At 43.0% G+C, this 19,964-nt stretch overlaps 1 protein-coding gene across 1 annotated transcript in view; it reads right to left on the bottom strand.

Annotated features, from left to right (window-relative positions):
• Positions 1 to 19,618, bottom strand: part of AGAP2 (ArfGAP with GTPase domain, ankyrin repeat and PH domain 2) — a 137,343-nt gene extending 117,725 nt beyond the window's left edge. The window contains exon 1 of the mRNA XM_044443277.1: positions 19,395 to 19,618. Coding sequence (XP_044299212.1) covers positions 19,395 to 19,554 — 160 coding nt within the window. The 5' untranslated portion in view covers positions 19,555 to 19,618. The remainder of the gene's footprint in view (positions 1 to 19,394) is intronic.
• Between the last annotated feature and the right edge of the window lie 346 nt (positions 19,619 to 19,964).

The raw sequence follows: 19,964 nt of genomic DNA, 5'->3' as shown, positions 1-19,964 counted from the left end.
TGAAATCCGAGAGAAAGTAACATGGAGAGAGCTAGGGCATTCATCATGGTTATGTATGATTTTGCTAAATCTCCTCTCCAAGTCCTCTGCTCTGCCCAAACACCAACCTCTGTTCTCCATCATGCAAATGAACTGTGCCTGGAACCACGTTATAAACATAACTTGCCTTAAATTCAATAGGAACCTTGAACTATTTATTTATTTAGTGCATTTATATGCCCAAGGGCCCTCTGGGTGGTTTACTATAAAACAATAATAAAACAGTAAGAACAATAATTAAAAGAGTTAAAAACATAACATCCATTAGAAGATTGTCTGTAATGCTTCAAGTTCAAACAGTTAATGGAATCATGACCGAATTGTACCCTTTAAGTGATTTTAAAAGGAGAGTTGAATTTGTTCTTAAATATTTCTACTTATGTATTTCTGTTTAATTACTTCAAGATCATAATCATATCTCTTGGACAATTTACAAAAACCATAAATACCACATTAGAATAAAACAACAAAAAGTTTTGTGACACCTTGATGGCTAATGAATGATTCTAAGCTTTTACATAAATTGTCCACTTGATTAGATACCTCTCATGAAGTGGACATTATCCATGAAAACGTATTTATTGCAGAATAAATTTGCTATTCCTCAAGGTGCCGCAGGACTCTTGGTTGTTTTTGTTGCAACAGACTAATGTAACTACCCCTCCAGAAGATAATAACAAGCAGTATAAAACAGCAGGATTATAACTGTGTCCCGAAGGTTCTGGATAATTAATTAGTATTTGTTTAACTCTGAAAGGACAATTTAGTAGTTCTAGGCGAACCTTCCTGGGGAGAGTTTTTCAACTAAGGCACTATCACTGAGATGTCTTCCAGTGTGAAACCTAATGTATGTGTAGGAGGCAGGTATGAGTAACCTGCTCCTAACTGTGAAGTGCCCTAAAGTGGTTTTTAAACATGTCAACAAGAGGTTTCTCATCACCACATATCCAAAACTGCAGGAGGCTCCAGTGGCACTGTGAGGATGCAGTGGTGCACAAAACAAAGGGTTTCTTAGCTGACCCCACAGCATCCAATGTTCAGCTTTCACTACAAGTCTGTCCATCTTTACAATCTAGCCCTATATCATATACTCTCCAACTGGCAATAGCCTCTAATGTTGCAACAAGAGGTCTTTCCCCAAAGCAAGTGCCCTCCCAATTAGCTATAGCATCTTGTGGGAACTTCCTGTTCTGTTTGTCTGGCCCTGTATCAGTGTTGCCAGAAGTCCTGTATTTTATGGGAACATTCCTTATTCTCGAATGTGGCATTTCCACAGAACATATGGATGTGCTTTATTTCAGAACATTCCGGCTCTCTATAACACAAGATAACAGATACTCCAACACCAGGATGTCCACTTTTTAATTTTAAAAAATTCTGACAACCTTAATGTCTGCCAAGCTATAGATTTCTTCCTTCTTTCCACAGAATAACCAATAACAAAAAAAGCATTTTGGGGGGGGGGGGCAAAGGAGGGTTCCTCACTAGCCTTCTGCTCACTTTCTCACTTCTTCTTCTGTTAGGCTGAACAAACTCCAATCACTATCCTCTTCTGGCACTGTTTCAGGACAGAGATTTGAAACCTGCCTCCAATTCCCATCAGCTCCACACAGCATGGTCAATGCTCAGGTGACGGGAGTTGCATTTAGGGGACTACATGTTGTCTACCCTCTCTTTAGGATACGCAGCCTGGGTTCTGCACAGTTGCTCCACGGAAGTGCTATGAGAGGCAGTCCCAAGTCAAGAAAGAACCAGATTAGCTAGTAATAAGGGAAAGGTTTGTGGTCTCCAGCAAGCTTTCAGGACAGTATATCAGGTGGTGGCAGTGAAAACTTGGGCATTCTTCTTCTTTAGAGGTTTATGTATTTGATGGGCATCCTGAGACATCACCCAGAAAATATCTTGGGGAGGAGATAAACAGGATAAGATTTCTAGAGGCTTAGCAGGGTGCCAGTACTATCTTTAACTATTACCCCACCAGTCCCTAACAGAAGCAGAATAAATTATGCCAGATAAACAAATATATACAACTAGATTTTGCAGGTTTGGCCTGATACAGTTTTGCTGCCAGAGGCAAAAGACAAGATGGCCGACTGATACCTTGCTTACAAGATACTCTACAACCAATAGGCAGCCATAGTAGGATGGTGATTGGAGTGCTGGACTAGAGAGCTGGGAGTCTCCACTTGGCCATGAAGTTCAATGGGTGACTTTGGCCTTGTCACAGCCTCTCAGCCCAACCTACCTCACAGGGTTGTTGCTGCAAGGGTGAAATGGAGCTATGTATGCTGCCTTGCATTCCTCACAAGAGGGAAAAAGCCTAGATACACATGCAGTATAATAGCAATAATCATTTTATTTACCTGAGCATTTACACATTGCAATCTCCATCCTGCCCCCCACCCCAACAGTGGGTATCTAGAGTGGCTTACAGCGTAACAGTGCTTTATAGTTCTCCAACATGAAGAAATGTAGAATACAAATACAATTTTATGGAAGGAAAGGAAATAAGGATAGATGGCCACAGACAGCTTAGCCCCATTCTTATCTACCCAGAATTTCTCTACAAAAGAGCAGATTTTGCCTGGAGGAGAGAGGAGAGGCCAAACTCACTAGCCGTGGAAAGACTTTCCATCATTGGTGTGTTGTACAACAAAAGGGTTGTGAGAAGGAACTCTAGCAGTTAGACATATTGTGAGAATGAAAAAAGCATGTCAGATCAGTAGTACAAGATGCAGGAAGCTGTGTCTGGCAGGAAAACCACAGCACTCAGCAGCTGTAAGCTACAACTTGAAAAACTGCAGCCTTGCGTTGCCCCTATTCCCTGAACCCCCTGTCTACATGATAGCCTAGCAAACCACTTCCAGCTATTTTTACACAGAGTACAAGCAAGTGCTTAAAGAGTTGATGGAGAAAAATAGGTTTCCTTGTTTTATGTTAAACAAGCAAGGAAGAAATTCCTGGAATGGTACTGAAAAGTTAAATAAGTAAGCCACTGCCATGGAAACCTGCCAACAGGCAGCTTTTGTTTTGGTTTGGTTTGTTTGGTACTGGATTTTCTGTTGTGCCATTAAAGTAGGTTTTGCATGCAGAAATTAAGCCAATTAAGCTTTTCCCAGCTCTTTATTTCCATGTAAGGACAATCTTCACTTGGTTCAATCTGTGCACACCAATACTAAAGGAACAGGGTAACAACTAAACAAAAGTTGGCGACCTTAATGTCATGAATTACAGCTGTCAGCTTTCAGCTGGTCACCCTAGCAGTGTTTTTAACTGCAGACATTATTAGGAACTGAAGCCGCTTCTCTTTGTGCAGTAAAAAGCCACTTTCAAACTGATCTTGAATTGTTGGAGCAGGTTAGACTATTTTTTTCTGCTGGTGGCAATCCTTCCCTTCACCTGGATGCCAGAAACAAAATCAACTTCTGCAATTCAGTGGTAACACGGGGCTGAGGAACTTGTGGCCCTCTAGGTGCTGCTGGACTGCAGTTGCCATCAGCCCCAGCCAGCACAGTCAATGTTGTAGGAATGTGGGTGTTGCGGTCTAGCATCATCTGAAGGGCCACATATTCCCTGTTCCTGCACGAGGCTGCCAGTCACTGGACCTGCTCTTTACCAGGGAACTGATCCCTTAATGATATTTCTGCATTCTCATTCGTAAGGACAGCAGGAATTGATGTTAAACCACAGACTGGATCCATATCTCCAGTCCATGTTTTCCAGATCCTCATTTCTGAACTGTGAGCAAGGAATAAGGGCAATCAAGCAGGTTTTACTTGGCATCTGGCCCCTCATGAGTCCTGATCTCACTCACTAGTCTGCACATAGCATCAAACATTTGACTGCTCAGATAGCACAGGTAAGCTGCAATGACCACCCTGCCGCCTCTGATTACCCACCCCTTTTAACAGACAGAGTCTGCACTGCTCTTAACAGTTGCCATAACAGGCAGAAATCAACAAATTCTATCTCTGAAACCTTGTTATTTGTAGTTGCTGCATCTGTCTGTAAAGCAGCTATTAATGATAACACAAGAGGGAGAAACCTGAGCATTACCAGTCCAAGGATGTTGCGCCACTGTGCTACCTTTCCTTCCCAAATGGAATTTTTGCGGAAAGGTAGAAAGACAGAAAGAGCAATGAGAGAACACAGGAGGATAACAAGCAGAAGATGGCATTGTTAAGACCTCCCTAAAATTGTATGAATGGAGCAGGGCAGTTACACAGTGGAGGCACCTACAGAACTTCTGCTGCTCATAACTTCAATGGGTGAATTGCTGTCTGTAGCTTTCTATGATGTTGCAGTATATACAGGGGTGTTATTCCCATCAAGGTTCTCAAGCAGGTTTTAAGGCCTGCTCACAAATATATTAATAGTTAGATTGCTCACACAAAAAGCAATGTATTTTTAAGAATGTTGGTTGCACCACATCTCTTAATACTTATAGTATCTTGATCACTACAAGTAAAACCATGACCCTGTTTTGCTGCAAAATAAAGGTATTTATTTGTGCATTTGACATGTATTCCTACTAGACGATCCACTCAGTCTTTCAAGCCTTCCACAACCTGAGGTTGAACTACAACTTGCATCATTATCAGTTGTCCATGGCTGATGGTCAGAGATGATGGGAGGTGCAGTGCTAAGTGTCTGGAGGACACTGGCTGGAGAAGGCTGCATCAGTGTAATTAATTAAGCAATCAGTTAATTGCTTTTGTGGAATAATGGTCCAGAATGCTTTCCCTAACTGCTGGTCATGACAGAAATAGAAACACATTCACCCACGAATAGCACTTTAAGAAAGGAGTAAGCAGAAGGAAGGGCTGCAAGTATTCAGGACTGCAGCTCCCAGAAGCCTCTGTCAACATGGCCAATGGTCAGGAATGCTGGCAGTTGAAGTCCAAAACATGCAGGCATCTATGTAGTGAGTGGAGTGGATCACCACTCTTGGCAGGTATCCCAGGGTCAGTTCTGCTGGGATTATGAAGCCGAAGGGGCCCGTGAGACAGAAGAGATGGACGTTTGAGGAGACAAGCCTTTGAAGTGCTCTCAAGGCAACTGTCCACAGGTTTCCAGGCCAACTGGAAGAATGGGGATGTTTTGGAAGGGACAGGAGGGTTGAAGACAGGGAGGAGGAAGAGCAGTTGCCATGCCCAGTCCTAGGCTCTGTGACAAGGTATCCGGAGGGACGAGCAGCCCACTTAGAGGACTTGCACTGCCCTAACCAGCTGGCCCTTCAGCAGCGGGAGCCACCCTGAGGGTAGAGCTGTGGAGCTACTGAAAGGAAAATGTTTGGAGGAGAAGGCCCTAGGTTGGATTCAATTATAATTCTTGATATGTGCAGAACCAACGCTTCCAGCTTACTCGAGGGCTTTTTATCATGTAGTTGCAAAGATCTGCTTTGCAAGGAGACTGCTGATGTTTTAGAGGCTCAGGACAAGAAGGTGAGAGCTGGGCTCATGATAATCTGCCTTCTCCCATCCCAGCAATAAGCCTAAAATTTATCCATAAGGCCTACAGGTATTTTTTAATCAAATTAGTTGATACATTAGAATTAATATCTCTGAATTTTAATACAATAGCTTGAACATATTTGCACAAACCTTGCCTTTTTTAAAACAATCACATCCGCTGCTTTTCAATGACATTAAATATCTGGTTCCACTAGTTTGATTAAGAAATTGAACTGTGTACTTACGTTTCTTTAAAAAAACACACCATTTGAACAGTAAGAATAGCTCAACCAATCAAATAACAGACTTTACATCTTGTAACAATTGCAAAACTAATGTTCATATTTAAAACATTATAAATGACACATGCTAAACGTCAAGCTAATGGCATTCTTTCAGTGTTTTAAAAATCTGTTAATTATATCTTCAAAAACCAATTTCTGTATATAATTTTCCGAAATAATGTAAGAAGCTGCATGCAGATTTCTTTTTTACATACTTGAAATTCACTTACAAATGTTCAAATACGCATTTCTGAACTGTGACTACAAGAAAAAAGAAAAACACCACAAGAAAAATCTGGAGAGTCATTTTAAGCTGAACATTATTACTTGCTAATTTTGCACACCCCAAAGTTGAGAGAAGGCTTTAAAATGATCGCCTGGATCGCCTGGTATGCTGAGCCTTTCTACACAGTGGCACAAAACTGTGGTGTGCTCTCCCCTGAGATGAGGGGATCTGTTAATTCTCTTCCACAGTATGTCAGATGGCCGGTGGCCATCACAGTACCGCAACTGAACGTAGCATTAATACAACCGATCTCCCTGGAAGGGCATGGGAGAAAGCTAGGCTTATTTCCCTTCAAGGTCAGCTGGTAAGCCCAGTAACAAAGGAACCAAGAAAGCCACAGTTTTCACATGGCGTTTACATCTGCCCAGGATCCCTGCTGCCATCCAGTCATGTTGCCATGTGCTGAACCAGTCTTATGTGTACAGCTGACATTACATGTTAATCCTGGGAAGTCTAGCTTTTGTCAATGAGCTCTGTGAGTCGTTGCAACTATCCGAAACCAAAAGCTGCTGCTGTTCCAAAATGAGGTTACTGAAAGGCATGAATAAGCATGAAAATCAGGTGAGCCCATAGTAAGACATCCAGTTTCCTGGGTCAGTGCAATATATGTGCTTATATTTTTCTAAGTTAAGTGTTTGGGAAGGTCTTTGAAAAAATTCCAGGTTCTCTTTACACACACACTGCTTAGTAGCAGGACTGGTGGGTGGCACAGGCAAGTGGCCCTGGACCTGTTTCTCCTCTCATTGTTCCTGCCTCTTGGTTTGCCTGCCTCTCACAGTGGTCCAGGCAACAGCAGTGGCGAGAAAGACGAGCAGAAGATGCCACTGCTTGCTTGCTTGCTACTGGCTGACTACCCATTGGCCAACAGCAAGCAGGTTGCAGCAAGGATGAAAAAGAGCTGGAGGACCACTAACAGCTGGAGACAGTGCTGGTGAGGAGGGGCCCACCTCCAAAACCTAGAGATGGCCCTGCTTGCCAAATATATGGTCTCATTTGCTTGCCCTCCTCTATCGCTGGGCTCCATTTCCATGTTCCATAGACTACCTGGCATACCACAGCTCAGTGGCAGAGCAGATGCTTGCTGCAAAATGATTCCATGACTTGCTGCAACTTCAGGTCAGCCAGGGACAGGGCCTTCTCTGAATTCATGGAGAGCCCCTGTCTATCAGCACATGTGCAGCCACTGCAGATAGCACCGAGGGGGAAGCAGCACCCGTCTGATTATCAAAACAACAGAGGAAGCTGCCTTGCACAAACACTGACTTGCTGAAAGCTTAGCAGCGCTGTGTGCTACACATCTGCAGATGCCCTGTCTCTGTGTTTTCCCCACAGCAGTTTTTTTCTTCCGTGTATGTGCGGATCAGCATACATCTCTTTGGACAGCTACACTTTTGTACCGTGTGTCCTGCTTGCCTGAGGAGGACATCAAAGAGCACCCCGCTGCAGGAGCAGGAGGGAGCTCCCTGCTGTCAGGGCCATTCATTGCCAGAGCGAAGCTAACCCCTGTGGATCGGACACCGAGGCAAGGGGGCTCCCTTGCTGCTACCTTTCGGAGGGGCATCCAGTCTCCGCTGCTTTTGAGCAACAGATACGTTTCAAGCTGCTGAAGATCAACGGATGCCTCAGAGTTTCCCCCAAGATGGAAAGTGACACAGAGCCAAGCGGGGGCTGCTGCGTGATGCTGCTGGGGCCTGTGCTGTTCACTTGATGTTTCAAGCTCCATTGCACACAGACACTGTGGTGGGGAGGAGGGTGCTGTGTGGATGGAGATGCTAAGTAAAGTTGGGAAAAACTCTGCTGAAGTCACAGGGATGGTATGTTTCATCTGCAGCGCTGCTGAAGAGCGAAGCTTAGCAGCAAAGACAATGGCTCAGATCTCCCGTGCAAATCCATAAAACTGCTTCCTGTGTCCTCAGTCACATGTTTTCACAGTCCACTGGAACGTAAGTGCAAGGGAAGCCGATAACCACATGCAAAGGAGGATGCAAGTCCTGTGCCCTGAACAGTTTGAGAAATGGGTGTCATATTCTCTGTCTGGTAATCCTATCCCAGCATTCCCCAAATTTCTAATAACTGAGGCCCCTTTCTTTGATGCACAGTTTCACTCTAGCAACTGAAAAGTTTCTTTTAGAGTCTACAGGGAGTAAGAACTGTCCACTCATGCACAGCGGGAGTGGCTGAAGTATCTAAGCAAACCCACATGGAAGCCGATCGAGAGCAGTGAATCATGTCAGGAGACAGCCTCTTCTGTGCACCTTGGCTTCAAAGGAACATCTCACTGTATGTTAAGAATCCCTTTAAGCAGTTATCTAATCTTCATTGGCCCATGGATAAAGAATTAATGCTCCATTCCAGGGGTGCAATTTATGTCAACACCAGGTGACTCACAGCCCGCCAGATCCCACTGCACCATCCTATCCCTTATTTCCTAGCATTCAGAATTCAGAGATAAACAAGGGAGTCCCCTGCCAGCACTCAACTAGGAATCCACTCCCTTATCCCAGATCACCTGTGAGTTCAGAGAAAAGTGAAAAATGTCTCGAGGGCATGAGGTGGGGCAGAATCTATAGCCTCCTCCCTTCGCCTGCAACCCCAAGCCAGCCCCAAAAGCTGTTTCCTGCACTGGACGTGTATTTGAGAAATGTGACTATTTCTTCTTTCCGCCAAGGTTGCTAAGTGTGTATACCGCTTCAGTCGCCACTTCTCTTTTCTTCTGAACAGATACCCAGTTATAGCAGCCTCACAAAAGGCAGAGGATTCACAGATGGGCGGTGGGGATGGGCAGAGGAAACTGCTGCATTTTTATGCTGGGAAAGCATGGCTTGTTAGTACCTGTCTGCCTGTCCTTCAACTTTATTTATATCCTGCCTTCTTTCACAGGACTCAAGATGTTATACAAAGGATTCCCAAGAGGTCTTGCATCTGCACACTAACTGGACCCAAACCTGTTTCCCTTCAGCAGAATTGACACATCATGTGCCTTCATGGCTGTGCACGAGTCCTAATTTTTGGATCACCCTGCAAGGGACTCTGACAACCAACTTGTCCAGTACCAAGGCAACGCAATATAGATTGAGAATCTTGGCCCTCCAGAAGTTTTTGGACTCCAGGAGGTACAGCTTCACAAGGTCCCTTATTCCTGGTATAATGGTTAGGCAAGAACTCTGCACTCCTTGCAGCAGGCATGGGCAACTAGCGGCTGTCCAAATGATTCATTCTTCAGCTCTCACCAGCCTAGCCAGCATAGTTAATCCTGGGGGACGATGGGAGTTGCAAGCCAAAAATCTAGGGGCCACAAGTTGCCAACCCGTCTTGAAGGAACAGTGGGATATAAATGTATCAAATGATCCCCTTCCTTCTGCAGGACTTACCTGGCTGGTCAGCATTAAACCTGTGCAGGCTCGTCACGTACTCAAGTGTCATCAGTGTAACTCGAGCCTCCATGTGAACAGGGATCTAGGGGAATCCCTCTCTAGAAGCTCCCAGCCCAACCGCCAGGTAGCTCAGCCTCCCAGGTAAGCATGCGGACCACCTGAATTCAAATTTGCCAATCAGGAATCATGGCGGGAATTTCAGTCCAAGAAGCAGCTGTCATCACTACCTGGTCATTGGGTATAAAAAGAAGGCTCCACCATGTGTTCAAGGTCGATTGCCACTTCGCAAATTTTATACTTGAGAATAAAATACAGTTTTCCTCCCTTCTGTCCTTGTGCTTAATTGGGCTGAGTGCACCAGGGCTGGACCCCTTGAGTCCAACACTTCCAGCCCAGTGACTTGAATGTTTTACCTATGTTTCTATTTGAGACATAGTTCATTTCCCAGAGCAAGGTAACATGAAAAGATAGAGTTGGTAAAGACCTAAGAGATGTGCTAAACCTTCCTGTAGGGATAGGGGGAAAGCATAACAGGAATTGTCACCTGAAAGGGATTGCCAGGGAATTATACATAGGCAATGCATAATTAAATGTAAGCAAACCTTGACAGATGTTTTTCATACTGTTTTTAAAAAGCATCCAAGAGCTTTCACAAGCTTCCTTGGGGATCTGTTTCACTGCTCAGCTAGTCTCACTGTTAAAAAGGCTTCACAGGCTGCTTAACCCATTTCTGAATCCTGACATGCACAATTTCATCCTGTAATCTCATGGAGCAAAGCCAGTACCCATCTTTTTAAATGGGCTGGTAACCAGTGGCCCCTGATCTAATTTCAGTGTTCTACATGCAATCCATGCAGTTTCATTAGCAGGAGTGATCTATCCTTTCCATGGCAGTTCACTGTGTAGGAAGGCAGAGAGGGAGAGAGAGAGAAAAGGAGGAGGTTGAAGGAGCAAAGGGTGGGACCATCCCTGCCCACGTCTGTCTTCGGCCCTCATCATGAGCATGCAATTCCCAGGAGATTACCCACAAGGGAGTGTGGCTTTCAACTGACCTTAAGTGGCCTTAAGTCTGGCCTTAAGTGAAAGAAATCACATGTTAAGGGCCTTAACAGTCAAAGCAGGGATAACTCCAGCTTTGAGGGAAACCTGGCCAAAGTGTCCTCTGGTGGACTCCCTCCTCCTCTGTGAGGGGGCCCTAACTAGCCATCTTTTCAATTTTTCACAACGCCTTAGAACAATGCCAGGTTGGGGAGCACTGAGAGAAACTTACAGGGCAAGCTATATGCAGTTCCCTGGTGCTGTTTGGACACCTCTCTGGGAGGACCACAAGAATGAAAACCATAAAATACAGCAACATGATAAACTATAATACAAAACTTCAAGAAGGTTTAAACCATAGTATAACACCAAATTAAAATCAGAGGAAGTGTAAAGATCCAAAAATACAACAACCAATTTCTACCAATAGATATTGAAGAACTTAAAATTGTCCAGAGAACATATAATGCCTTGCGGAAAGCATAATGCATCTTAATTGTGGATTTCACCAGAAAATGCATTATATTTTTGACATTAAGAAAGAGGAGTCGGGTTTTTAGAAAGAGGAACCCACAGCAGGCAGGCATCAGCAGTGGGCCATGACAGACCTGCTAGCTGCCCAAGGATGGCAGGGGCTGGCACAAGTCCCAAGTACAAGTTCACTCATCTAAAGTCAAGATCTGCTTCCAGCATCTCCTTTAGGCTCTCCACTATGGTGACATAACAAGTTCTTGGTGACTGTGCAGGATAAATCCATGTCCAGTCAATGAGAACCTGAAATTGACCAGAAAAATAAACAAAGCTCTGCCTGACCTGCTTTTGTACTTTCTACAGGAGCAGCCTGACAATGATGCAATCAGCATGTGGAGTTTTGCAGGGCATGAAAAGCCACAATCAGCACAGGAATGCCTGCTACTAATAGTTGTGGATCATGTGGCTGTCAAAGCAGCAGGAAAGAGGGCCAGTCAAAAACATTGGCACCCAAAATTGGAAACGGAAAATCTTGAAGATGGAATGCATAATTATTTTTGTGCTACAAAATTTATCCAAAAAGCTTTGACATGAAATAATAGCCATACAATTAGAGACGGTTTAATAAAAAAATGTTATTTCATGAGAAGGAGAATCAGTCCTATGATTGCTTCTTTGATAGCTCCAATAGAAACATACTACGGGAAATACTTAAGGAAGAATAATGATCTTATATGTGGACATGATTGATCGACAAGGACAAATCAAACTTTGGCAAGAACTAAAAGATGAAGGGAAAATATAGAATGATTTCTTTATCATACACTGGCTTCAAAACTTAAAAAGGAACTTCAAACAGGAAAGAGTACAATAAGAGACCTGATGGCTTTTGAAAAGAGTATTAAACATCAGAAAGTCCATCTGTTAGGACAAAGCTATAAATAACTGTTCCAACATGATGCTGAAACTCAAAAAATCAAAATATGTATGGATATGTTGGATGTGGAACCTTGGAGAAGAAATACCACCCTGTCAATGGAAAGCCCTATGGACGAAGAATATAAAATTTACTGCCAGTCAAGCATTAAGAGAAAATTGGTATAACATGTACCTTCTGTGGTATATTACCCTGAAAGATATACAGAAGATGAATAAGAATTATAATGGAAATGCTGGAAATGTAAAGAAATAGATGGGACTTTTTATCATATGTGGTGGCCATGTGATTTTTTTTTTTAATGGAGACAAATACATGTGGGAATGCAGAAAATTCTGAAAATTATTTTTTCTATGAATGCTAAGAATATGTTATTGAGTATCATACCAGGGATTCTTCCAAAGAGTATGCGAGAGCTATTTAAATATGATAACAGTGGCAAGAGTTACAATTGCATCAAAGTGGAAAGCAGAGCCAGTCCAGTTACCAAAGACTGGAAAAATAAACTAGCTGAACATGCAACAATGGTGAAATTAACCAATTATTTAAATAGAAGAACTGCCAATGAATTTAATGAAAAATGGAAATCTTATGAGAAATTTAACTAATATTTAAGAAAACAGAATTTGTAAAATATTAGAGATTTGTACTTCATGCTAAAGTTATGACATTATTTATAATTGTTTTGATAAATTAGATTAATCTGTCCTAGAACCTTGATTGAGAATTGACTGATATAACTGTGGCTAGAAAAGACAGAAATTTTTGCTTTCTCACAAATAGGTTAGGTGTTGAAATTATACTGTATTTCTGTAATATCCCTTGGTATCCTTTTTCCTTCAAGCACACACACACACACACTTTATATTCTTATTTGTATTTTATTTCTTTTACGTGAAAATTTAAAAAAAAGTTGGCATCCTGGCTGCAAATGCAGTGCTTTTTCAAATTCAACTGAGGACCACCTGTACAGTAGCAGGTGAGCTTCGAGGTTGCATTCCAGGAGCCTCTGCAATGTGGCAGTGGCTACTGCTGCGCAGTTCCCAACATATGCATGATGGTGGCTACAACTGCTACACAAGGCGGCCAAGCATCTGCCCCAGAAAGTCACCATACCCTCCACAGGAAAGAGTTCCAGCAGATGTTTGTGTGGATCATATTACACTGACAATGATTTCTGTCTTCTCTCTAGCTTTCCTGATTGGCATGAGACAGACACTACTGTGAATGTCTTTCTCACAATGTTTCCATTCCTTACTTACAGAATGATCGGGTCTCCAGCCAAGCTGATGGTCTGGTCAGAAGCAGATTGGCAGTGCTTTGGCTACCTTGTGGCTCACCTGGCTGCCATTATGCCAACAACCCTGGGTTTCCATACCTTTAAAGGCCAATTGCTGAGCCATCCACTCTTAAGTCATGAGGTTCGCAATGAGACTACAGATGCAATGTAAAATTCCAGTGGTCCAAACGTCTCCACCCGTCTGGATATTCCTTCACTCTTCAGAGGGCGTGAGGCTCAGCTCAAGTTATGCCACATCTGTTTCAGACACCTTGGTTCCACCCAACTAGCTGATGCAACTATTTATTTAACCACTATTAATGCTTCTGTATGTATCTATAACACACAGCATATGATGTGCTATCAATGAAACAAGTCAATTGTATTATGAACTGGCATCCCCAAGCCCCCTCCCCCCAAAAATACTGTAGAACTTTCCTATGTTTCTGTAATGGTCAACTGCACACAAAGCTGGAAGTTCTTCAAATGAACATGACAAGCAAGTCCAGAAGTCCATAATACACTTCATACTGTGAAGTGCCACACATTAAAGAGGACCTTTCCAAATGCTATTTGCAAACATCTGGAAATGCATTGCACACAAACTCCAAGGGAGCAGGAAACTGAGCCTTTGTTTCCAAAAAGCCTTTTGTGAGGAAGTTGCTCCATCCAGATATCCATCTTTTCTCTCCTTTCTCTCTCCACTTCAAATTGCCTGAAGACCTTTTAATCCTCCACATGCTTTTAGCGTATGATTGTAATATAAATAATCTTTGACCGAAGCTGGCTCATGTATTGCTTTTCCCCCACAGCCTAGTACTGCCCCAATGCAGCGTCACCCATGAGAAAGTTAATCTAGAGAAAAGAAAGAGGGGGATTTTCTGGAAGAAAGGGCAAACTGGATGCCACCAACCATACATTCAGTCTAGTCTTGTTCCTTGACCATATGCTATCTTTCCCCCACACAAACCCTACCATAAACCTTTCACTCCCATCTCCCCATTTAAAACAGTTTTGATTTTTTTTAGCAAATGTAGATCTAGATTTTTATGTGATGCATCCAAAATTCACTTTGGCGGTAGAGGGGGAGTACCATATAAATGAAATAATCATAATCATAATCATAATAATATAAACTCTTTTTCCCTCTTGCAAGGAACCCAATTCAGTTTCCATAATCCTCCTGCGTATCTCCAATTATCCTCACAACAACAGCCTTGTGAGGTGGGTTCGGCTGAGAGTGAGTGACTGGCCCAAAGTGGGGACTAAAACCCAGATCACCAGAGTCCTAGTTCAACACTATCACCAACATACCTCACCATACATAAAATGAGTGATTCTGTTCTGCATTGTGTTAATCTGCAATGAGTTCATCAGTACCGCAGTTCTGCATGCCCAACAATGCAGGGGGTGCTTGGTGGTCTCCATCCAAATAGGGGCTGTGCACATTCCCTTTTAAGAAACAGTCATCCCACAACAACAAGCTGTGCAATTAGCATAACATGTTGCTTGGCTCTCAGGTGAGACTTTTTGTAGGCTTGTATTTCTAAGCCCCCCCCCCCACCTTTATTCAATAGTTGCAGGATCCGCATCTAAAAAAAAGGTAGATTGGCAAATGCTACAGAGCCACATTAAGCTCACACTTTGACTGGGCCACTACAGTTTAATACCTAGCAGGAGGTATTCATTAATTTATTAGCTCTTCCTTCCAAGAAGCACCATATGGCATGCATGGTTCTCCACCTCACAACACATTTTATCTTCCTAAAAATCCTATGAGGTAGATTAAGCTCAGAGAGCATGAGAGACTGGCCCATCAGCCAATATGATAATGGCTAAGCAAGGGCTTGAACTTGGGCCTCATCCAGTCCTGGACTAATATGCTAACTCAGCCTTCTTCCACCTTCCCCTAGACAACTCCCACAATCCTTTTTGTGCTTGACTACACAGGTGTTGTATTAGACTTTAAGGTTGGAACCATACATCCTTTGTTACACTAATCCCCCAGCAAACATGGCCCAACAAGGGATGTTTGAAAAAATCCAATCTGCCTGGGCTTCATAGATTGTCATGCATTTTTCAATCTACTATTCATTAATTAATGGAGTCAGTTTATTATTTTAGGGAGCTACAATTTTGTTCTACCTGTGCAGTGTTCATTTGCACTATTACTCATTCAGAGGGCATTTGGACCTTCTGCTATTTAAAGGATGTTTTCGTTTTCCACTACAGGCCTGTATTTTGTTATTTTTACTGCTGCTTCTGTTTCACAACAGTTTGATTAAGTTGGCTGTAAGGCGCTTTGGCATGAGATGGTGGTGCATAAATATTTTAATTAATATGCAAACCATATATGCTCATTGCACTGCAGATTCTCAAGTACACACTGACCCATCAGATGCCTGACAGGAAAGGTGGCCAGGTGACCTGCTTTACAAAAGACAGTCTTCTGTTTGGAGGGCTGTCTAGTCCAAGTCCAGTTTAAAAATAAAGAGGAAAGCCAGGAGAAGCCTTTAGGTTACTAACCGACAATGAGCCAAGCAGCCACACAATGTCACAGTCTCCCTCACTGGGGTGAGATATATTGTAGTTCTAGTCAAATGAAAGTAATTATTTCTGTATTTGATGAAATGAAAGTAATTATTTCTATACATGTGGATCAGCCCATGCAACTCTGTCTTCCCTTCTGCCCCCCTTCTTTGTGTTGCCTTTCCTCTTTTTTCTGGCAATGTGTAAGTTGCCACCTTATTCGGAATGCAGTGAAGGGAGAGTAAATTCAGCAATTTCAGACTGCCTGTAATTATCCCTGCATATGGCAAACTCACTGGTTCTCCATTAATCTGACCATTCTTTTAACGCCGGTAAGGACCGGTGTACCTGGGGAGCATGAGAAAGGCACGATCTTTTGTTGCACTTACTATGAGGTATAAAGAGCTGCATCACTACAATAGCTCTTAAGATATACTGCTTTGTTGAAAGCATATTTCTGCAAGCTGGTTGTCCAGAGCATTCTTGCAGCAAATCTTGCCCCTCTCTTTCCATTAAGAACTGATCTGTTTTAATCTGGAAGGCCACTGAAAGCCATGAGGGCAAACACATTAGAAATGTGTTTCCAGCTCTGACCTCTTAGGTTGGGGAGGATGTTGTCCAGCCTTCAAGAGATTGTTGGACTGCATCTCCCTGTCAACCCTAGCCAACATCTCACCCCTTCTTAGGGTTCAACCTACCTAGTGCTGCCAGATCTGACCACCATCACTTATATGTTGGGACTTCATGATCTCCTGGTAAGTGAATTTGCTCTTGCTGGACAGTTTCCGCCTCACTGTTTTCAAACATGTCTTTCTGGAGGGTCCCTAAATAATCATTTCAGTTATTCAGAAAAGCTAAATAAACTTTGCAAGAGTTGAACTGCTAGAGGCCCAGCCTGAGGAGACTATGCCAGTTTAAGCCAGAATTTCTTGAAAGTTTTGCTTACAAGACATGAAGTTTTGCACAAGTACAACTGCAAGTTGATGCTTGGCAGAACATACAACTGAAAACAACAGACAAACAGCAGTTTGTATCATCTTCTCTTCAGCCTCAAGCATAACACTGTGAAACATCTGTGAACTCTGGGTAGGAATGCATTTTGCCAGCAATCTACCTACGCAGTCTGTGAGGAGCTAAACTTCCCAAAGGATCATGCTAGCAAATCTAGCAAGTACTTTACATGCACCACTCACTTCTCCTTTTCTCTCCATCCCCTCTCTATGTCCTAAATTAAACTGTGTGGTCCTTATAGAGAGGTGGAAAGAAGTCTGTGAGAAGGAAGAAAAACTGCTTCTCACTCCCACCCTTTCATTTTGCCTCCTACGGGCTGTTCTTCGTATTTCTGCTTTGCATTTCTGTAGTCATTCACCTCCATATGGGAACCCTTGCAGAGCCCTTGTAAGCTCCATGGTACCAGTACACACCAGTAAGATTAGACTGTACACAACCAACAAGCCGTAAAACCACCAATCAGTTTTACTCATATTGTAATAAACTGCCTTGTACAACCTCACCTTTCTCATATGACATTTTGCATGCAAAGGGTCATACACCTGTCCATCTTTCAGACCAACACACAATGTGGAATTTGTACAATTTCCTATAGGACATCTGTAACATATGAAACTGCTCTGACCTTTTGCAGAAAGCATGGAGGGGAGCAAGAGAAAAGAAAGTTCTAGCAGCTGGGGAGTGGGGCGAAGTTGCATACCTATGGAGAGCAACATTTGGACTACTAGAGAACAGTTGCCAGCTCCTGTCTTAGAATAACATCTGCCAACATGCCTTTTCATTGTACCACCATCAGCACAGCAGACATAACAGGGACATGTTAATAAGACTCTGTTCTCCAAGCACAGATCCTTTTGAAAGCTTCACCCCCTCACCTGCAGTACATTATCAAAGGCTCTACTTTGGTCTTTCCCAGCTGGGTGCTCTCCAGCCATGATGGACTACAACTCTCCATAATTCCCTAGCTAGATTATGGAAGATGTAGTCCAACAAATCTGGTGGGCATTAGGGCATGACTACTCCATACATTGTATTTATCAGTTGCTGTTCTTTGATTTAAACACTCAAAAGATGTTGGTAATATCCTAGAGCCAGGAGAGAGATAAAAATGTTTTACAATATATTTTCAGCAGGACAAAATATACTTCAACAGCAACAGCTACAGTGTGTGAAATGGATTGTGAAGTGCGTAGCTAGCCAAGCGCAATTTAAAGATAAAGAACCGTAAGAAAGGAGACCAGGAAGGGGCCTTGAAGTTGCCGAACAGCACCCAGAGAGCAAACTAAGTGCACAGGTCACCTGGTCACAGCCTTTCCCATTCCACACTATGGTGGCTGGTATTGTGTTTCCTCTTTAAATTATAACAACTCCTACAGTGCATCTATGCCTGTAACTTCAAATATACAAAAATTATGCAGATCTGCATCCTCTTGGGTCCTCTTGTTGATGATACCCAAGTGGTCAGCTCCAGGGAACCATGCTAACGAAACATTAATGAGGCATCTCCAAAAGGTAAAATTAGAGAAAGTGACTGACTGATCAGAATCAGAAAAGAGGGACCGTGGCTGGCAAGTGGGGCTATTTGGAGCATCTGGCACTAACAGCTAATGCAGGACGTTCCTCTTCAGATCTGTTCTTCACTCCTAAACATTTGCCAGGCTGCCATGCAACCCTAGCATCATAGCAACACTGATGTAACATCATGCACGCCCATAGCAAGAAATGAGAGAGTGCAGACTTATAAGTCATTGCAGGACAGCCAAATTTAGGAACAAGTATCTGAAACTGATATTTCATGAAATAAAATACACTCAAGTTGATACTTCTTTTAATTTCACAAAAATATAGAATTGCCTTTACAAATTTTGTATTTTTGTATTATATTTGTATTTTGTATTATATTTTTGAAATTTGTATGTTTGTATTTTGCATTTAATACTTCTTAGGACACAATCCTATTCAGGTTTAGATAGCTCTATTGTCAGGGAGTTTGTCCCATAGCCCAGTCAACTTGTGGGGTTGACAAAAAGCAAGAAAGTCTTGCAGTGCTATGGGAAAAGTTGCCAACTAAACAGGTAAATGCAGCCTGGCACAGTCTTGTGGCTTTAATGTCAGTTTGGTTTGCAGTAGTTTCATGTTGACTTTTTGCAGTAAGTATTAGTCACCCAGTAACAGCAGTATAAGCTGATAAAGGCAGAAAATCAGAGGGCTGCTTTAAGAAAAACCCGTAGAGCAACCTTATCAATAAGCCATTCAGATGTGCTAATTGCCTTCTCTTTCCACAAAATTTGAGGAAGAATTGGCTTTTCTTATCTGATTATGTATAGAAACAGTTTGCCTTTCAGGACAAAGCCCTGACATTTGGATGCTCCACAGTAATTAACATTGGGCCTCAGAGAAATTTCAGTGTTATGGTCAGTTTGGCTCTTTTAGCTTTTCACTCACTCACTCACTCATTATTTAATTTCTATACTGCCCAAGAGCCGAAGCACTTCTACAAAGCCTTGCAGAAACTACTTGGAGGTTTTGTGGGAAGTAAACTGAAAGTTAATCAATTAAAATTTCAACCCGCTGACAGCTTGGGGGGAAAGTTTACTCCAGCACATGGATCCTTGATGAAGCGGCCCCAGAGAAAATGCCCTTTAGCCAACCAGGCTGTTTCTCCACCCCTTTACCAAGCCCCGGCCACATACCTCGCACCACGCTCAGGGAAGCCTTGATGTTGTTCTTCAGCAGAGGATCACCCACTAGTTCTGCCAGCCGGAAAAGCTTGTTGAGCTGCACTTTGACTCCCTCGTACCTCTGCGCCTCAGCCCTGATGGCCGCAGATGTCAGTTGCCTCTGTATATTCATGATACCAGGACTGGCATAGGATCTCAGCCCATGGTGCAGCCTCCAGCCCTTCCTTCAAAGGGAAGCTTATGCAGGCCTCATGTAATGCTGGAGTGTCTACCTCAGACTCAGGAGCCTGACCCACTTCTTCCTTCCTCTCTCTCTCTCTCTGTTGCTTCAACTTCCTGAGCAGAGTCACTTTACGAAGCCACTGCTTTCGATCACCCCATCCCTATCTGATTCTGACACTCAGCAAAGGGTGTAGCTCTTGCAAAAAGACTGAGCTTCTTCTCAGCCGGGCCTGTGAAGCATCATCCTGGATCTCAGGTATAACTGGGTACTCCCAAAGCAGGTGGGACAGGATTTGCAGGTGTTTGGAACTCTAGCTTTCCAAAAGATATAATTATTGCAGTGCCTTTTTGGCAACAGCA

The sequence above is a fragment of the Varanus komodoensis genome, unplaced genomic scaffold, assembly GCF_004798865.1.
Source record: "Varanus komodoensis strain SLA01 unplaced genomic scaffold, ASM479886v1 scaffold41, whole genome shotgun sequence".
NCBI classification, from domain to species: Eukaryota; Metazoa; Chordata; class Lepidosauria; order Squamata; family Varanidae; genus Varanus; species Varanus komodoensis.
This window is presented reverse-complemented; position numbering and strand designations above follow the sequence as displayed.